Source organism: Pelophylax lessonae (assembly GCF_965119305.1).
Source record: "Pelophylax lessonae genome assembly, chromosome: 13".
Classification (NCBI taxonomy): Eukaryota; Metazoa; Chordata; class Amphibia; order Anura; family Ranidae; genus Pelophylax; species Pelophylax lessonae.
In genome coordinates, this window is record NC_138780.1 from 16,616,392 (window position 1) to 16,636,391 (window position 20,000).

At 43.4% G+C, this 20,000-nt stretch overlaps 1 protein-coding gene across 1 annotated transcript in view; it reads right to left on the reverse strand.

Annotated features, from left to right (window-relative positions):
• Positions 1 to 20,000, reverse strand: part of RHBG (Rh family B glycoprotein) — a 45,944-nt gene that overhangs the window by 6,746 nt on the left and 19,198 nt on the right. Inside the window, exons 2-8 of the mRNA XM_082275465.1 lie at positions 11,475 to 11,661; positions 8,327 to 8,477; positions 7,917 to 8,064; positions 5,563 to 5,729; positions 3,788 to 3,925; positions 1,297 to 1,430; positions 1,083 to 1,204 (exon numbers count right to left, since the gene is read on the reverse strand). Of these exons, the coding sequence (XP_082131591.1) occupies positions 1,083 to 1,204; positions 1,297 to 1,430; positions 3,788 to 3,925; positions 5,563 to 5,729; positions 7,917 to 8,064; positions 8,327 to 8,477; positions 11,475 to 11,661 (1,047 nt within the window). The remainder of the gene's footprint in view (positions 1 to 1,082; positions 1,205 to 1,296; positions 1,431 to 3,787; positions 3,926 to 5,562; positions 5,730 to 7,916; positions 8,065 to 8,326; positions 8,478 to 11,474; positions 11,662 to 20,000) is intronic.

A 20,000-nucleotide genomic window follows, 5' to 3' on the forward strand; every position in this document is an offset into this window, starting at 1 on the left:
TAGTAGTAGTAATATATTATTAATAATATTATATTATTACTATTATTGTTATTATTAATACTATAATAATAATATTATGACAACTACGATTATTAATATTAAAAGTAGTAGTAGTATTATAATAGTATTACTATTATTATTATTATTATTAATAATAATAATAATAATATGAATATGAATAACAACAACAATAATAGTAATTATATTAATAATAAGATTAGTTGTAATAGTAGTAGTAATAGTGGTGGTAGTAGTAGTAATGGTAGTAGTAGTAGTAGTAGTAGAAGTGATATTAGTAATAGCAGTGGTAACAGTAGTAGTAATATTATTAATAATTTATTTATATTATTACTATTATTATCAATACTATAATAATAATATTACTACTCCTACTATTATTAATAATATTAAAAGTAGTAGTAGTATTATAATAGTACTAATAATAATAGTAATATGAATAATAACAACAATAGTAATTATATAAATAATAATAATAACAATAATAATATAGTAGTAGTAATGGTAATAGTTGTAATAGTAGTAGTAATAGTAGTAGTAATAGTAGTGGTAGTAATAGTAGAAGTGATATTAGTAATAGTAGTGGTAACAGTAGTAGTAGTAGTAATATATTATTAATAATATTATTATTATTTATATTATTGCTATTATTAATACTATAATAATAATAATTTTACTACTGCTATTATTATTATTAATAGTATTAAAAGTAGTAGTAGTAGTATTATAATATTATTAATATTAATATTATTATTAATAATAATAATAATATGAATAATAATAATAATAATATGAATAATAATAATAATAATATGAATAATAATAATATGAATAATAACAACAATAATAGTAATTATATAAATAATAATAAAAATAATAATATACTACTAATAATATTATTATTCATAATTATATAACCTTTACACACTTAATTCTACTATGTATTATGCTTACATAAAATTTGCTCAGATTGGGTCTTGATGATAAAAAAAAGTTGATCAGTTGGGTCTTGCCTGTGGTAAAAGCTTACATAATATAATATAATCGCAGTGACATCAACTCACCTACAATAAGTCCCCCGACCAGGGCAAAGGCCAAAGCCACCAACAGGGCCAGGGACTGGTACAAGGCTTGAGAATGGGCGGTGCGTGTCCCTTCAGCAATTAACGGGAAAACATCTTCCATCCTGCGAGAGAAGGCATAAAATATATTTTAGATATTAAAAGAAGAAAAAATAAAAGAAATCACCCAATAAACCTTATATTCAGAAGACCTTACCCATCACCGTACACATCTGCGGTTGCCGTGAAGGCTACAATGGCTCCTACCATTGCCCCCAGTATGCCAGGCATGCCGTGAAGATTGTGGACACCGCATGTGTCCTGAACCTTCAGCTTGGAATCCAGAATGGGCTGCGGAGAGAAGGACGCATAAATACCAAATGTGAGGACCAGAACTGTCAGCCAACACCCAGAATAATATTCTTTTTTTATATATGTATATATATATATCTTTTCAACTCCAGTTTTGGTTAGATTTTTTTTTTTTTTTCAAGAAAATAAACTTTTATTGAGCTCATAATTCCAAAGTGCAATCAGTAGCAGAAGAAGGTTTGGTTAGATTTAAATTTTTGCCTTGAGGTTGATTCCCAATCCTTGATTTATTACAACTTTGCTGAGACATGAAGGACCTCTTTGATACCCATGTTGGGTCAGGGTTGCAATCTATTTCCCCTCTAGGAGTGCCCAGCATCCTCCTCCTAGCTGTATAATAAGAGTAAGGGAGGGATGGAACCCAGGGAATCAGTGATATAAGCAAGATAGGGAAGTTATAATTGTGGAGAGAAAGCTTTTAGGCCCTTGTCGGGGTTCCAGGGCCTAGACCTAATACTGTAGAGCAGCCTTTCTCAACCTTTTCAACACTGGGGAACCCTTGAAATAACTTTCTGGTCTCTGCTAAAAATTACAATATCTACGACTGATGATACATCAGTGTGATGGTCAGTGGGAAGAATGCTCCTTACACTTGTGGTCATTGGGAGGAATTACCCCCTTACAGATAGCTAAAAAGATCAGTGGGAACTTCTCTGAGAAGCAGAAGGTGTTCATCGCTCGAGGAACCCCTAGCAACCTCTGGAGGAACCCTAGGGTTACATGGAACCCTGGTTGAGAAACCCTGCTGTAGAGTGACCTTCTGTTGGGTTTTCCCCATCAGGGGAGTGCCGGTTGTTCCTTCCCCTTAGTGGGTCTTTTGGGAACCTGGAGCAGAAGGTGGGCATAACACCAAATGGGACTCTCCTTGCATAATTAACCACTTAACCCCCGGAGGATTCGGCTGCTCAAAGACCAGGGCCTATTTTGCGATTCGGCACTGCGTGACTTTAACGGACAATTGCGCGGTCGTGCGACGCTGTACCCAAATGAAATTGACGTCCTTTTTTTTCCCACAAACAGAGCTTTATTTTGGTGGTATTTGATCACCTGTGCGGTTTTTATTTTTTTGCGCTATAAACAAAAAAAGAGCGTCAATTTTGAAAAAATAAAAATATTTTTCAAATTTTTTTTATACGAAATTCCCAAAAAAAAAAAAAGTAAAAATCCAAATTTTTTAACAGTTTAGGCCAATTTGTTTTCTGCTACCTATGTTTAGTAAAAAAAAAAAATCGCAAAAAGCGTATTTTGATTGGTTTGCGCAAAAGTTATCGCGTTTACTAACTAAGGGAAAGATTTTTGTCATTTTTGTTGTTTTTTTTTTTAACGCGTAATGGCGGCGATCTGCGATTTATTTTTGCGGGACTGCGACATTGCGGCGGACAGATCGGACCCTTGACTGACATTTTTGACACTTTTGGGGGTACCAGTGACATTACTACAGTAATCAGTGCTATACATATGCACTGTTACTGTAAAATTGACACTGGCAGTGAAGGGGTTAACTTTTTTGAGAGGGAGGGGTTAAGTGTGTCCCTAGGGGCGTGTTTCTAACTGTGATTGGCTGTGGCTTGAGCTGTAAGAACAGTGATCAACGGTCCTACATAGCAGAATCGTGTGATCTCCATTCTTACACAGGGGAGAATGACAGACGGCTTTGTTTACATCAGCCTCCTGCCTTTCTCTTGGTGTAAAGGACGATGTCCGCCGGGCACACGTGCGGGGGGGGGGGGGTCCGTGACCGAGCGGGAGCGCGCCTCCGGTGGCGCGCGCTCGCTCCCCAGAGCCTCACAGGCTAGTGACGTACTCCTACGTCACTTTGCCTGTGAGGGGCTGACCGCCGCAGTATATGTACTTGCGGCGGTCGGCAAGTGGTTAAGCCATGCTGTAATGGACTAATGGCAACAATGCTGGACTAAACTGCTATGGCCATATCCAGGTGGACTGGTATGATGTACGTTGCAGAAGTAGAACCAAATTCCACCAGAAACTACCCAAGTCAAGTTTTTCCATTAGTGTGAGTGGTGGCCAACAATTGGGTAGAAGGGAATGTACGACCTGGTTCGGTCAGGGGACGGTTGGTGGTTGGGTGAAGATGGACCAACCCAGCCAGTCCTGTCTGGACCATGCACTGAGAAACCTGTGCCCTTCACGTATTTAAGTCGCAACCCTCAATGGACCTGATATTGGACCACAGGAATGGGGCCCTTACAGCTTAGTTGTGAAGTTGTGTTAGCCTCCTGACAAAGGCCTAGAAGGCCAAGCAGTGTGAGCTACTTTTCTCATCCGTATGAATCTCATATAATGTATTATAGATGTGGCTCGCTCAGGAAGATTACCGTTAAATATTTGTATCCAAGGGTGGAGATGATCCCAGCCAAGGATCCAGCGATCATAGCACCGAATGGAGTCAACATCATCTCCGCAGACGTGCCAACTGCAACACCACCTGCCAATGCGGCGTTCTGAATGTGGACCTGGGAAAGTAAAAATAAGAAAGAATAACATACATGCATGTAAATCCCTATACCTCTGAGGTGAAGGGCAGCCTCTGACATGAGTGGAGAACTCCAACATGATGGGGGACTTTGATGTGATGGGGTATCTCTGACATTAAGGGGGGCTCTGATTAGAAGGAGGGGACCACTGAGGTGACAGGAGGCCTCTAATGTGATAGGGGGACCTCTGATGTGAAGGGGACCTCTGACTTGATGAGGACACCACTGATGTGAAGTGGACCTCCTACTTGATAGAGACACCTCTGATGTGAAGGGGGACCTCTGACTTGATAGGGACAACACTGATGTTGAAGGGGACCTCTGACTTGATGAGGACACCTCTAACGTGAGGGGGGTACTCAGATTTGAAAGGGGGAATCTGATGTAAAGGGGGCTTCATTAAACTGGTTGAGTACATCGTCCCAGGCTTAGGCTTCCCATTGATAAGTAACATTTTATTTTTTTCAGACTGGAGTGCCTCCAGGCTTTGCATACATTTGAAGGACGCCACCCAGTGTCGGCCGGTGTACTGAAGGCGCAGGGGCACCGCCCCCCCCCCCCATCCATGCGTCTGGCCCCAAAATCTGCATGCAGGGGCACCGGACGCATGGAGTTCAATGGGGATTTTTTTTTTGGCATCACCTGATTAGAGCCAGAGGCTCTAATAGGGCGATGCAAAGGGTGGACCTGGGGCGCAGAGCAGTGCGTCCCGAGCCCACCCATTGTGTGACAATAGCGAATGAAAATTCGCTAATGTCACACCAATCCTCCTCCTGGCCAATCAGGAAGCGCGTCCGATACGCACTTCCTGATTGGCCGCAAGGCAAACCCCATGCCATTGGCCGAGGAGGAGGCGGGAGCACTAGAGGAGACGCGCCGCCGGTCACCGGGACAGAGGAGAAGCCGCCTGCCGCCGCTGCTCCAGGTAAGTAAGGGGGCACGCATGCTGATCTCTGCATTGGGGGAATGGTATGCTGGTCACTGCATTGAAGGGGGCACGCACGCTGATCTCTGCATTGGGGGAATGTATGCTGATCACTGCATTGAAGGGGGCATGTACGCTGGTCACTGCATTTAAGGGGGCATGTACGTTGGTCACTGTGCATTGAAAGGGGGCACGCTGGTCACTCTGCATTGAAAGGGGGCACGCTGGTCACTCTGCATTGAAAGGGGGCACGCTGGTCACTCTGCAATGAAAGGGGGCACGCTGGTCACTCTGCAATGAAAGGGGGCACGCTGGTCACTCTGCAATGAAAGGGGGCACGCTGGTCTCTCTGCATTGAAAGGGGGCACGCTGGTCACTCTGCAATGAAAGGGGGCACGCTGGTCACTCTGCATTGAAAGGGGGCACGCTGGTCACTCTGCAATGAAAGGGGGCACGCTGGTCTCTCTGCATTGAAAGCCTTAATACCTTAATTACTGAAGGCCCCTTTCACACTTTTGCGACCTCAAAGTCACACAATTTTTTACAGCGTTTTTTGCCGCAAAGCAATGCCTATTACATTTTTCTGTTTGCGCCCCCCCCCCCCCCCAAAATTTTTGAGCACCAGCCGCCACCATTGAACTGTGTACCGCCATTAGTATTTGTTGGTTGCTCATTCAATCGGGTTGCTCACCATATCGAGTTTTCCTTCACCATTCAGCAGAGATGAGAAGGCGAACGTGGCCAGCGTACAGGCGGCCAGGGAGTAGTAGGTGTTCAGCACGGTCCGATGCTGGTCGTCACCATGAGCTGTGATGGCGGAGTTGAAGCTGGGCCAGAACATCCATAGGTAGATGGTTCCTAGATTGGACATTTTTAAGAGTCATATTTCGATATTCAAAAGGATGTATTTTAGCAAACACAATTTCTTGTATAGATCAGAATATTTACATTGCACGAGTCTGACTTTTTCATAATTGTTTTTTCTACGTCATCATAATTTTTACAATCATTTATGTTCATTCTTGTAGCCTTGGTAACCTGGGAGTGGTGCTGCCAGTGAAACGCGTTGACAATTTTACCAACGATTATATTTGCTTTTGACTCTTCTATCTGGTTTTTAATCTGATGCTCCTTTCTGTATTTCTAGGGTTTTTATCTAAAGGTGGGCAGCAGGATAGCTCAGTGATTTCCTCTTGCCTTGTGATTTGGGCTTTATGGAATGTTAGGTAATGTGAAAACCTGGCTCTATTACTTATTGAACCTTAAACCAGACAATGTGTGCAGGAAACAGACTGCAAGCTCTTTGGGGAGGAGGACTGATGTAAATGGTTCAATGTGCTCTGAGTGGTGTGAGTTTACAACTACTTGTCCACTAGGGGGTGCTGTTCAACAAGTTTAATTAGAATTATCATTCACATATCGAAAAGTCACCATCTCTTTATCATAAATATAATGTGATTTCAAATATTAATTACATATTATAAAACTAGACAACTCAAACTGAGCTGATTGTGAACAAATGCTTAAAGTGTATCTAAAGTTTAAAACATTTATTTTTTTCATTTAGAATGCAATGAGAAATCCAACGTTTTACAGTTGTCACTAGACCAGGGGGTACAGGAAAAGCTTTCAATAAAGACACATATTTAAGTGACAACTGTTCAAGAGAGGATGGAGAGTTTTCCTCCCACTTCCTGTTGTGAAGGAATATCTACCCAAGGGGAAAAAGTGCAAAAGAAAACACCAGACAGGGGTTCTAAACATTCCCTATATCAATGGTTCTCAACTCCGGTCCTCAGGACCCACTAACAGGCCAGGTTTGCAAGATAACTGAAATATATCACAGGTGATACAATTTGCTGCTCAGTGATTGCAGTACTCTAGTCTGCATCTCCCCAAGGTAATAATTAAAATCGGGCCTGTTAGTGGGTCCTGAGGACTGGGGTTGAGAACCACTGCCCTACATTATCAAAAACGTCATCATGTGTCAAAAAGATAAGTAACTTCCAGCTATATTAGCAGCTGAAGTTTTGTGCAAATCATCTCTCAGCCACCCCAAATTCCTCACCAAACCCATCCCCAACCCCTCCTCATCTTCACTGTTGATCAGCTGGGCTAACCAAAAAATTAAAGGGCAGGAAGTTGTGACTAAACGAAATCCCCCTCTGCCCAAAAAACGTCAAGATTTGCCTATGAATTTAGATCTCTGGATCAGGTATTTTTCTGCTGAAGCGGTTATGTCAGGACCTGCATTACCTGCTGGTGGCCTTACGCTTTCCAGAGCAGGAGGTTGTAGTTCTGATGTCCACCCACAGGTGTCCCCCAGAGCAAGAGTAGGAGCACGATAAAAAGCAAGCAGTTTCTGGCTGGCAGGGCTGGTTCTGGCTAGCAGGGCAAAACACTGAAGCAAAGTGTAATAATAAAAGAGGGAGTAAATACCCTCCCAGCAGCCCACATCAGGTGAAAACTGGTTACTGGGATCTGCTGGCTGCTAAGAGAGTATTTAGTCCCTCCTCTATTATTACGGTTCGCTTTAGTGTTTTGCCCTGCTTGCCAAAAACTGCTTGCCATTTCTCATGCTCTTGCCCTGAATCTTGTACCATGCTGCCTGGTGCCTGCTCTCCCTGTCCCTGATACCAGTCCTGGTTCCTCATTTCCTTGCATCTCCAGATTTACCCTGTTAATAAGTGTTCCTCACGTTGTATATGCCTGTATTGAATTATAGTTAGGTTGTTAGGTATTTTGTCTTTGGGTTATGGCTCACTTGTCTCTGCACGTTTGCTGTGTTTTCTGTTTGCTGTTTTTTGGTTCAAAACCATAAATCTTCACAAATTACACTATAGAGTCAATTGTTGGTAGAAGCCAATTAACGTACCAATATGTGGTTTTATTACTGGAGGAGGCTGGCGAAACTGAATGACAGCTATGCAAATAAAATAAAAAAACACTCAATGTGGATAACGTCCTTGAGGGCATTACCTTAGGACTCCGGGCTACAAGACAAGCATGCTAACTACTTTGCCAGGAAGACCAGCATGTACCTACCAATCATTGCAAAAAGGTCAGAGTGGTACACTGACCCCTCCCTGTGGCGGCTCTTGTCCAGATGTGGCCTGTAAAGCACCCGTGAGACCACCAGGCCAAAATAGGCTCCAAACGTATGAATGGTCATTGATCCACCAGCATCTTTGGCCTAAGAAAAAAAAGAATCAGGAAATATAAAAAGGGAGAAATATATATTTATTGGGTTATATCACTCTTAAGTAAAGTTCTACCTTGAAAACCAATAATGATTCCTACAGTCTATGGTAGGTGGGTTACCCAATCAATGATAAGGGAGGGAGTCAACAAGCTCAACAAATGGGTGCATTTTATATGGGGTATTCCCAATCCTCAGGGGTGGAGTTTAAGAAAGCCCACCTATGCGCAACCCTCAACCACCCCATTATACTTGCCCCAACGATGTTCAGTATAATGAACTCATTGATTCCGAAAAGCGTCACTTCAAAGAGGGTCATGATGATCAGCTGGACAGGACTGGTTTTGCCAAGGACAGCTCCAAAGGAGATAAGCACAGCTCCCGTGCAGAAGTCCGCATTGATCATACTGCAATATAAAGTGATACAGAATTACCCCGGTGACCTTCCTATCACTTCCTGCCCTAGAAACATTCAAAGAACTGAGAAAGAACCTCTCGAAAGTGAGGAGATATCTCATCTCCAAAGGAACAATTTTTCCCAATTTGAAGATTTTCCCTCACGTCTTTGTTCTAGAGACAAATCTTTTTTTGGATTTCCCCTCATTTTCCATTCCGGTGACAATGGATACCAATAAAAATTGAGATGGTGGATCCACCTAGTGGGGGACAGAGATAGGCAATAGAAACTTGACAAATGTTTTGACCATCAGCCATATTAAGGGCCATATTAGGGCAATGAAATCGCAAGCATTCCTGCCCTTTTGTTTACGGGCAGCTGTGGGGAGGGGAACATTCTGGGTGCTGCTAATTGGGTTGGCTGGGATGCGATCGAGTGACAGCTTCCCATGGATTCTGCTGAGCTGGGTTCAGACCGTGTTCGGATCGAACCAAGCTCATCTTTTTCTCTTACCCAAACAGAAATCCAAAAACTTTACAATTGTCTCTAGAACAAGAGATGAGGATAAACCAACCAGTGAGGATACATGTTCCTGTGACAATTGCCCAAGAAGAAACTTCCCTTCGAAGATTCCTTCTTATTTCCTACTGCATTTCACGCACAGGAAGTGAAGAGAAATCTCCCCAATGGTGACACAGATAGCATAGATAGTCTGGAACTGTAATCTTTTACTACATATCACACTGGGACCAGTGCTTCTAAAATAGCCAAGGGGATGAAAGAATCTGATTTATTTTTAAAAGAAAGTCCTTTTTCTAAAACAGTGGTTCCAAACTGTGGCCCTATGCTTGCCTTTATCTGCCCCTTGGGGCACTATTCCTTCCACTGATAGGAGACACTATACTGCAGCCCAGGGGCTGGATGTGGCCCTTTGCTTGCCTTTATCTGGCCCTTGGCACACTATTCTTCTCACTGATACGAGACACTGTTCTGCCAACTAACAAACAATGGAGCACCATTTCTCCCCCTGACAACAATGGAGCACTATACCTCCCACTGATACCAACGATGGGGCACCATTTCCCCCACTGACACCAACAATAGAGCACTATTCTTCCCATTGATACCAACAACGGGGCACCATTTCTCCCACTGATAGAAGACACTATACTGCAGCCTGAGGGCTGGACGCAGCCCTTTGCTTGCCTTTATCCAGCCCTTGGGGCACTATTCCTTTCACTGATATCAGACACTATACTGCAGCCCAGGGGTTGGATGTGGCCCTTTGCTTGCCTTTGTCTGGCCGTTGGCACACTATTCTTCCCACTGATACGAGACACTGTTCTGCCAACTAACAAACAATGGGCCACCATTTCTCTCACTGACAACCGTGGAGCACTATACCTCCCACTGATACCAACAATGGGGCACCATTTCCCACACTGACACCAACAATAGAGCACTATTCTTCCCATTGATACCAACAATGGGGCACCATTTTTCCCATTGATAGAAGACACTATACTGCAGCCTGAGGGCTGGACGCAGCCCTTTGCTTGCCTTTATCCAGCCCTTGGGGCACTATTCCTTTCACTGATATCAGACAATATACTGCAGCCCAGGGGTTGGATGTGGCCCTTTGCTTGCCTTTGTCTGGCACACTATTGTTCCCACTGATACGAGACAATGTTCTGCCAACTAACAAACAATGGCCCACCACTGACAACAATGGAGCACTATTCCTCCCACTGATACCAACGATGGGGCACCATTTCCCCCACTGACACCAAGAATAGAGCACTATTCTTCCCATTGATACCAACAATGGGGCACCATTTCTCCTACTGATAGAAGACACAATACTGCAGCCCAGGGGTTGGATGTGGCCCTTGGCACACTATTCTTCCCACTGATACGAGACACTGTTGTGCCAACTAACAAACAATGGGCCACCATTGACAACCATGGTGCACCACTGACAACAATGGAGCACTATTCCTCCACTATTCCTCCCACTGATACCAACGATGGGGCACCATTTCCCCCACTGACACCAACAATAGAGCGGTATTCTTCACATTGATACTAACAATAGGGCACCATTTCTCCCACTGATAGAAGACACAATACTGCAGCCTGGGGGCTGGACGCAGCCCTTTGCTTGCCTTTATCCAGCTCTTGGGGCACTATTCCTCCCAATGATACGGGACACTATTCTGCCAACTAACATCAACAATGGGGCACCATTTCTCCCACTAACACCAACAATTGAGCCCTAGTCCTCCTATTGATATCAATGATGGGGCACCATTTCTTTCACTGCACCAACAATCTGTACCAACATCGAAGCACTATTCCGCTCATTATTACCAACGATGGGGCACCATTTCTCCCACTGACACCAACCATGAAGCACTATACCTCCCATTGACACCAACAATGGGGCACCATTTCTCTCACTGACACCAACAATGAAGCACTATTCCTCCCATTGACACCAATGATGGGGCACCATTTCTCCCCCAAATACCAAATGTGGGGATGTTTACTCCCATTGATGCCAGGAAAATTTCCTCTCCTGCTGGCCACAGTCCGGCCCCCCTAAAGTCTGAAGGACAATAAACTGGCCCTTTGTTTAGAAAGTTTGAAGACCCCTGTTCCAAAATGTCTGTGATAAGTCTAGATGTTTTGTATTAGGATAGAGTAAGAAGAGGCACGAGAAATAACCCAAGGGCACATAAATGATATCTTGTCATAAATACAGTAAGTGGGTTCTTTTTCCTATTTAATAACGGTGGAGTAATAAAGATCTTGTGAAATTCCCTCTATATTGCAACAACTCGAAGGTAAACAAAACTACAATGGAGTGGACCTTGATAAAGTCAGTTTTGTGCCAAGTACATCAGAGTGAATTTGGGACAGAGTAAACATCCTTTTGTCTCTGCTGCTCGGCCAAATATCGATCCAACTCAGGTGATCAAAGTATGGATTCCCACCTCCCCCTCACCTCTCAATGCCAACGTGGATTTTGCCATCATGGAAGCCATGGAAGAAGCCTTGAATGAGCGTTGACCACTGGAGAGCAAAAGCTGCGATCAGGAAATTGAAAGCCACGCTGCTGAAACCGTAGCGCTTCAGGAAGGTCATCAGGAAACCAAAGCCGATGAAGATCATGGTATGGACATCTTGAAAGCCTTAAAAAAAAAAAAAAAAAAAAAGTAAAGATGGTAAGCCTGAGGCCCAGAGAAGAGGCATGTTTCACAAGCTGGTCTGAAAAAAGGGTTTCCACCTTTTCTAGGAAAAAATGGCTGCCTATCTTTTATAGGCAGCTGGTCCTACTTTGACCAGCAAAACCAAGTTAGTAACGTTAGTCTGAAACCAAAACAGCTTTTCAACTTACTTAAGAGAGTATAACAGCAGAATATGGATAGTAGAATGCAGACTTTTCTTTGTTATTCTGATTCTACATCTATGGTTGGGCTTTTTTGCTGGAGCGATCGTTGACCATGATTAGAGAAAAAATTGGGAGAGTTCCGTGCAGATGGTTAAACTTATGTTATTATAAGAGCTGCTGCCCTCACTGGGACACTTACCTAAGTGGGGTCTATGTCAAAAATGTATTTGGGGGGTAGCGAGTATGGCGCTGCTCTAGATTTGTGATGGGTGTTTGCTGTACTCTGTGCTACCTTGGAACAATTGAGTTTAGCATGTAGTAGCGATTATTCACAATCCTCCAAATTTGTATATGTATAGCGATCGCAGGGAGTTTTTGGGCAATGATCACTCCAAACACCATCTTGCGCCCGACCCATCTCCAAAAGATTGAAAAGAACTGATTTTGTGCCCCAACTTTACCCCCCTAAAGTGGAGAAAGACTGTTTCTGTTCCCTCCATGGACAACAACTGGTTCTGTTCCCTCCATGGCCAACGACTGCTTCTGTTCCCTCCATGGCCAACGACTGCTTCTGTTCCCTCCATGGCCAACAACTGCTTCTGTTCCCTCCATGGCCAACGACTGCTTCTGTTCCCTCCATGGCCAACAACTGCTTCTGTTCCCTCCATGGCCAACGACTGCTTCTGTTCCCTCCATGGCCAATGACTGCTTCTGTTCCCTCCATGGCCAATGACTGCTTCTGTTCCCTCCATGGCCAATGACTGCTTCTGTTCCCTCCATGGCCAACGACTGCTTCTGTTCCCTCCATGGTCAACACGACTGCTTCTGTTCCCTCCATGGTCAACGACTGCTTCTGTTCCCTCCATGGTCAACGACTGCTTCTGTTCCCTCCATGGTCAACGACTGCTTCTGTTCCCTCCATGGTCAACGACTGGTTCTGTTCCCTCCATGGACAACGACTGGTTCTGTTCCCTCCATGGACAACGACTGGTTCTGTTCCCTCCATGGACAACGACTGGTTCTGTTCCCTCCATGGACAACGACTGGTTCTGTTCCCTCCATGGACAATGACTGGTTCTGTTCCCTCCATGGACAGCGACTGGTTCTGTTCCCGCCACGGACTACGACTGGTTCTGTTCCCTCCATGGACAACAACTGATTCTGTTCCCTCCATGGCCACATGGCCAACAACTGGTTTTGTTCCCTCCATGGCCAATGACTGGTTGTGTTCCTTCCATGGCCAATGACTGATTTGCTTTCCCTCCATGGCCAACGCCTGGTTCTATTCCTTCAAGGCCAATAATTGGTTCTTTTCCTTACATTGCTAAGGACTGGTTCTGTGTCAGTCGGTTTCCCTCTGGCCAAAATCATTGTTTCTTTTATTTTTTGATTGTGTAGGGCAGGGGTCTCCAAACTTTGTAAACAAAGGGCCAATGTCCTTCAGACTTTAGAGGGGAGGGCGGAGTGTAGAAAATGTCCTGACATCAGTGGGATAAAATTGTGCTCCATCTTTGGTACGGGGGGGGGGGGATATTGCCCCTTTTTTAGTTTCAGTGGGAGGAATAGTACCCCACCCATTATTGGTGTCCGTGGGAGGAGTTGTTCCCCATTGTTGGTGTCAGTGGCGGGAATGGTGCCCCGTTTTTGGTGTCAGTAGAAGGAGTTGTTCCCCATCGTTGGTGTCAGTGGCAGGAATGGTGCCCCAATTTTGGTGTCAGTGGGAGGCGTCGTTCCCCATCGTTGGTGTCAGTGGCAGGAACGGTGTCCCAATTTTGGTGTCAGTGGGAGGAGTTGTTCCCCATCGTTGGTGTCAGTGGCAGGAATGGTGCCCCAATTTTGGTGTCAGTGGGAGGAGTTGTTCCCCATCGTTGGTGTCAGTGACAGGAATGGTGCCCCAATTTTGGTGTCAGTGGAAGGAATAGTGCCTCGTTCTTGGTGTTATTTGGAGGGATAGTGCCCCAAGGGCTGGATAAAGGAAAGCAAAGTGCCCGCATCCGGCCCCGGGGCCACAGTTTGGAGACCACTAGTTTAGGGAATAGATTGGACCCCTCCATATTATCTATTCTTCTCTCTTTTTATTATCTATAACCTATTGGGAAGATTCTCCCTCATTTTCGGGCAGAGGCATAACCATAAAGAAAGAGGCCCAATAGCAACATTTTGATATGGCCTACAGCTAATTCCATGAAGTCTATAATTAGACCCCCCAAGTATCCCCTTTGGAATATTTTCCCTCACCCCCTGTCCTGGTGTCAACTGTAAAGCGTTGACCTCCCATCACTTTCTGACAATGGTCACTAGGAGTATAATGAACGCTCCGGGACGCAGACAAAGAGAAAAAAGTTTTTGCTTTAGATACACTTTCAACACAAGATCCCCCCAAAGCTCCACCTTTACAATCTGTTTCATGGCAACGCAACATTCATTATTATTTTTTTTTAAGCAAATGTGATTTCTGCTTAACTCAGCTCCTTAACAATGTGTTCTTATTTGACCTGGGACAGAAATGCTTTGGAGAAAACAATCTACAGATAATCACTGTTTAATACACATCGAGTTTGCTCTCCCAGAAAGGACATTTCCAGTCCTCAGGTGGAAGACCGCGACCAAAAGTCACTCAGGCAGAAAACTGCCAACGAGATGGAAAGTTACAGTTCTCATCCTTCACCCAGATCACGGTCAAACCGTGTTTAAAAAACTTTATAATACAAAAAATGAGGGAAAAAAAAAACAATTTTCAATAGAAGAACAATGTATCTAAAGGGTCAATCTGACCATCTCAGGTCAAATGGGAAGAACGCATTTTTGGTAAAAACATAACTTTTTTTAACTCGTTTTTTTTTAAGTGGCTTTCATATCTTAAGAACTGCGCTCTTCTATATATTTGATATTATATAAATACAGAAGATTTTAGAAATTAACTACTACTTTATATATATATATATATATATATATATATATATATATATACACATATATACATACACACATTATATATATATAAATAACACTGTGCTCTTCTATGTTTGGTATTATATAAATACAGAAACTTTTAAAAAATGAACTACAGTACTACTTTAATTTTATATATATTTTTTTATTATTAAAAAAAATCTATCTATCTACTGTATATATATATATATATATATATATATATATATATTTACACACACACAGTGTATATATTAGATTCTTTACTTCTACTATTATAACTACTATTACAGCTAATACTATTATTATAGTAATAATAACAATAATAATAATAGGCTCCTTTCACACGGCCGCTCCGCTGCTTTAGTCCGCTGCGGGACTTTTTTTTTTTTTTTCCACGGAGCGGATGACATTTCTGTCATCCGCTCCGTGTGCCCGCATGTCATCCCATCCGTTTGCGGATGATATGCGGACATAATGTATGTCTATGGCACTGCGGATGTCAGCGGATGACACCGCTGACATCCGATTTTCCTTCCTTTCTGTTTTTTACACGGAAGGAAAAATGGGGTTCTGTTCCGTTCATAAAAACGGAACAGAACTGACAGGAGGAAAATCGGGTGTCAGCGGATGGTATTCCGCTGACACCCGCAGTGCCATTCACTTACATTGATGTCCGCAAATCATCCGCAAAAAAATAGGATGATTTGCGGACACACGGAAAGCAGCTGAGCGGCCGTGTGAAAGGACCCTTAATCTACTACTAATAGAAAAAAAATATGTAATATATATATATATATATATATATATGCATAAATGTATATACACACACACACACACATATAGTGTATATATCAGATTATTGCTCTATACACTGTATTAGATTGTAAGCTCTGACCTCTGATTCCTATTGTATTAAATTGTATTCTTAATTTATTGTCTGCTTTTATGTTGTAAAGCACTGCACAAACTGCTGGCACTATATAAATCATGAATAATAATAATAATTAATTTTATATATATATATATATATATATATATATATATACACACATATATATATATATATAAAATAATCATAAATAATAATATATATATATAAATATATATATATATATATATATACTGCTGGCACTATATAAATCATGAATAATAAATTAATATATATATATATATATATAATAATAATCATAAATAATAATTAAATATATATAAAATATATATATATATACACATACACACACACATACATATATATATATATATATATATATATATATATATATACACCCAGTGTCACTCAACTGGTAACAGTGAGGGAAGACTAAGTACAGGGTGTCATGGCTCCGCCCCTGAGCAAGGCGCTCTCCACTCACAATATATTGATAAAGACAAAGGGCTGCTGACGCCATTATTTCTGTGTTCTTTGCATCAACCAGGACAACAAACTCCTAGGATAGGAGAAAAAAAGGGATGCGGCTCATCACATACAGTAAACAGCCAGAAGTTATAAAAAAAAAAAAAAAACATAAAATACTGTACAGCTGAGGGTGAGCCTGGAGTTGGACATTAATAAATAATCAAACTCAGACTTGCATTGAGAGGAGGGGCACAAAGATTAAGAAAAGAGTAAAGGAATAGGAATCTGCATTTACTTCAAATATCCAATCATGTTCCAAGAAATAAAATTAAAAAAATCCTTACAGCTGATTGGAAGTTTTTTTTTTTAATTTATAACCTTCTCTAACCTGATCCAGATTCGCTCATGTAGGAAAAAAAGTGTACAAAATGGAATTAAAAAAAAAGAAAAAAACGCAACGTAAGGAATACTTGACTGGTTATTAATAATGGTGGGGTTTGCAAATTAATTAACAGCGCCCTCTAGGGGTTGATTGACAAATCTCTTTATTTAAACACGAATGATAAAAATATGGAAAAGAGAGCTTGTAAAACGGGAATCGGCTTACCGAAAGTGACTTTAATAGAAACCTGCAATCATCTTACATATGAGAAGTGTTGTAAAGAGTAACATTTTAATTGTTCGCTTATTTTTTTTTTAAATCTCGCCCTCCGGCATCTGTTCGCATATTTCTTTTTCCAAGCAAGAAAGCGAGTTTTTCAGGTCCTGTGTCACTCAGCCTGACAACGTCTGTTAAATCTCACCCTTGTTATTCACAGCAACGCTGATGACAGATGAACAGGAATGTTGTTTTCCTTTCCATCGTGGTGACAGATCTGCAGATCCTTACAGAGTCTTATATCACTGCCCTGTATGGCTGGAGGACTCTGCTCCTTCCTCTGAGTATTTCAGGAAGGGAGAGTTATAGAGGAAGGAGCAGAGTCCTCCAGCAATGCAGAGTATTTCAGGAGAGGAGAGTTATAGAGGAAGGAGCAGAGTCCTCCAGCAGAGCAGAGTATTTCAGGAGAGGAGAGTTATAGAGGAAGGAGCAGAGTCCTCCAGCAGTGCAGAGTATCTCAGGAGAGGAGAGTTATAGAGGAAGGAGCAGAGTCCTCCAGCAGAGCAGTGTTTCAGGAGAGGAGAGTTATAGAGGAAGGAGCAGAGTCCTCCAGTAGAGCAGAGTATTTCAGGAGAGGAGAGTTATAGAAGAAGGAGCAGAGTCCTCCAGCAGAGCAGAGTATTTCAGGGGAGGAGAGTTATAGAAGAAGGAGCAGAGTCCTCCAGCAGAGCAGAGTATTTCAGGGGAGGAGAGTTATAGAGGAAGGAGCAGAGTCCTCCAGCAGAGCAGAGTATTTCAGCAGAGGAGAGTTATAGAGGAAGGAGCAGAGTCCTCCAGCAGTGCAGAGTATTTCAGGAGAGGAGAGTTATAGAGGATGTAGCAGAGTCCTCCAGCAGAGCAGAGTATTTCAGGAGAGGAAAGTTATAGAGGAAGGAGCAGAGTCCTCCAGCAGTGCAGAGTATTTCAGGAGAGGAGAGTTATAGAGGATGTAGCAGAGTCCTCCAGCAGTGCAGAGTATTTCAGGAGAGGAGAGTTATAGAGGGAGGAGCAGAGTCCTCCAGCAGAGCAGAGTATTTCAGGAGAGGAGAGTTATAGAGGAAGGAGCAGAGTCCTCCAGCAGTGCAGAGTATTTCAGGAGAGGAGAGTTATAGAGGAAGGAGCAGAGTCCTCCAGCAGTGCAGAGTATTTCAGGAGAGGAGAGTTATAGAGGGAGGAGCAGAGTCCTCCAGCAGAGCAGAGTATTTCAGGAGAGGAGAGTTATAGAGGAAGGAGCAGAGTCCTCCAGCAGTGCAGAGTATTTCAGGAGAGGAGAGTTATAGAGGGAGGAGCAGAGTCCTCCAGCAGAGCAGAGTATTTCAGGAGAGGAGAGTTATAGAGGAAGGAGCAGAGTCCTCCAGCAGTGCAGAGTATTTCAGGAGAGGAGAGTTATAGAGGGAGGAGCAGAGTCCTCCAGCAGTGCAGAGTATTTCAGGAGAGGAGAGTTATAGAGGAAGGAGCAGAGTCCTCCAGCAGAGCAGAGTATTTCAGGAGAGGAGAGTTATAGAGGAAGGAGCAGAGTCCTCCAGCAGTGCAGAGTATCTGCCCGTTTGGAACCCCATTACACTCCCCCATTTCCCGATTAATAATTCCCCCATCCAGGATTGTTCAGAAAGTTAATGATTGATTTGCATCTCTAGAAGGTAATGTTCTGTAAAGAAGATCTTTAATCTAAAATAATTACCAAAATACAGGCAGTGAGAGTGCAGAGCGCTGAAACTGAACTAAAGTATGTTTATAGTGTACAGAGATTATTGTTATTGGAAAGGTCACCCCTAAAGTGAGGTCTATAACCACTTCAATACCGGGCACTTCCCTCCCTTCCTGCCCAGGCCAATTTTCCCCTTTTAGCGCTGTTGCAATTTGAATGACAATTGCGCGGTCATGCAACCCTGTACCTACACCAAATTTATGTCATTTTCCCCCCACAAACAGAGCTTTCTTTTGGTGGTATTTGATCACCTGTGCGATTTTTACTTTTTGCTAAACAAATAAAAAAAGACCGAAAAGTTTGAAAAAAAAAAAAAGTTTTTTTGTTTATGTTATACAATTTTGTAAATAAATAAGTTTTTTCCTGCACTGATGAGCACTGATGAGACTGCACTGACAGGCACTGATGAGGAGGCACTGATAGGCACTGATAGGTAGCACAGATAGGCGGCACTGCTGGGCGGCACTGCTGGGCACTGATAGGCGGCATTGATGGACACTGATAGGTGGCACTGATGGGCACTGATAGGTGGCACTGACGGGCACTAATGGGCACTGATAGGCGGCACTGGTGGGCACTGATGGGTGGCACTGATGGGCACTAATAGGCGGCACTGGTGGGCAATAATGGGCACTGGTGGGCGACACTAAAGGATGGCAATGATGGGCACTTGTGGACAGCACTGATAGGGAGGACACTGGTGGGCATCACTGATGGGGAGGGCAATGGGGGGCTCCCTGAGCCCTGATTGCAATCCCTGGTGGCCATAGTGGCCATTCCTGGGGTCATAGTGGGCATCCCTGGGGTCATAGTGGGCATCCCTGGGGTCATAGTGGGCATCCCTGGGGTCATAGTGGGCATCCCTGGTGGTCATAGTGGGCATCCCCCCCCGAGGGTCTGCACTGGTAATCAATGATCTGATTACCAGTGCCGACCCCCCCCCCCCCCCCCCGTCAGGGGAGCCGCCGATCGGCGCTCCTTTGCTCGTGCCTGTCAGGCACGAACTAAGGAAAGCCGATCAACAGCTGTTCCTATTTACTATGTGACCAGCCGTGATTGGACACGGCTGATCACATGGTAAAGAGCCTCCGTCAGAGGCTCTTTACCGAGATCGGAGATGCAGGGTGTCAGACTGACACCTCGCATCACCGATCGCCGCTCTGCGCGCCCCCGGGGGGTGCCCAGAGCTGTGTTATCCTGCCGCCGTCATATGACGTCCGGTCAGGATAACACAACCACATTCCCGCCATCATTTTGTAATAGGGCGGGCGGGAAGTGGATAAATATCTATGCTTGCTGTATCATGTTTGATAAAGAGAGACTCCCCCTAGTGGCCAAAATAAGATAAACTCAAATACATGGCAGGCAACCTGGAGATTGCCCATTATGAGGGGTTCCCACCATCCCTGTGCTGAGTTCCCGGGTCTGTACTCCTGCTGTGCCCATTATGAGGGGTTCCCACCATCCCTGTGCTGGGATCCCAGGTCTGTACACCTGCAGTGC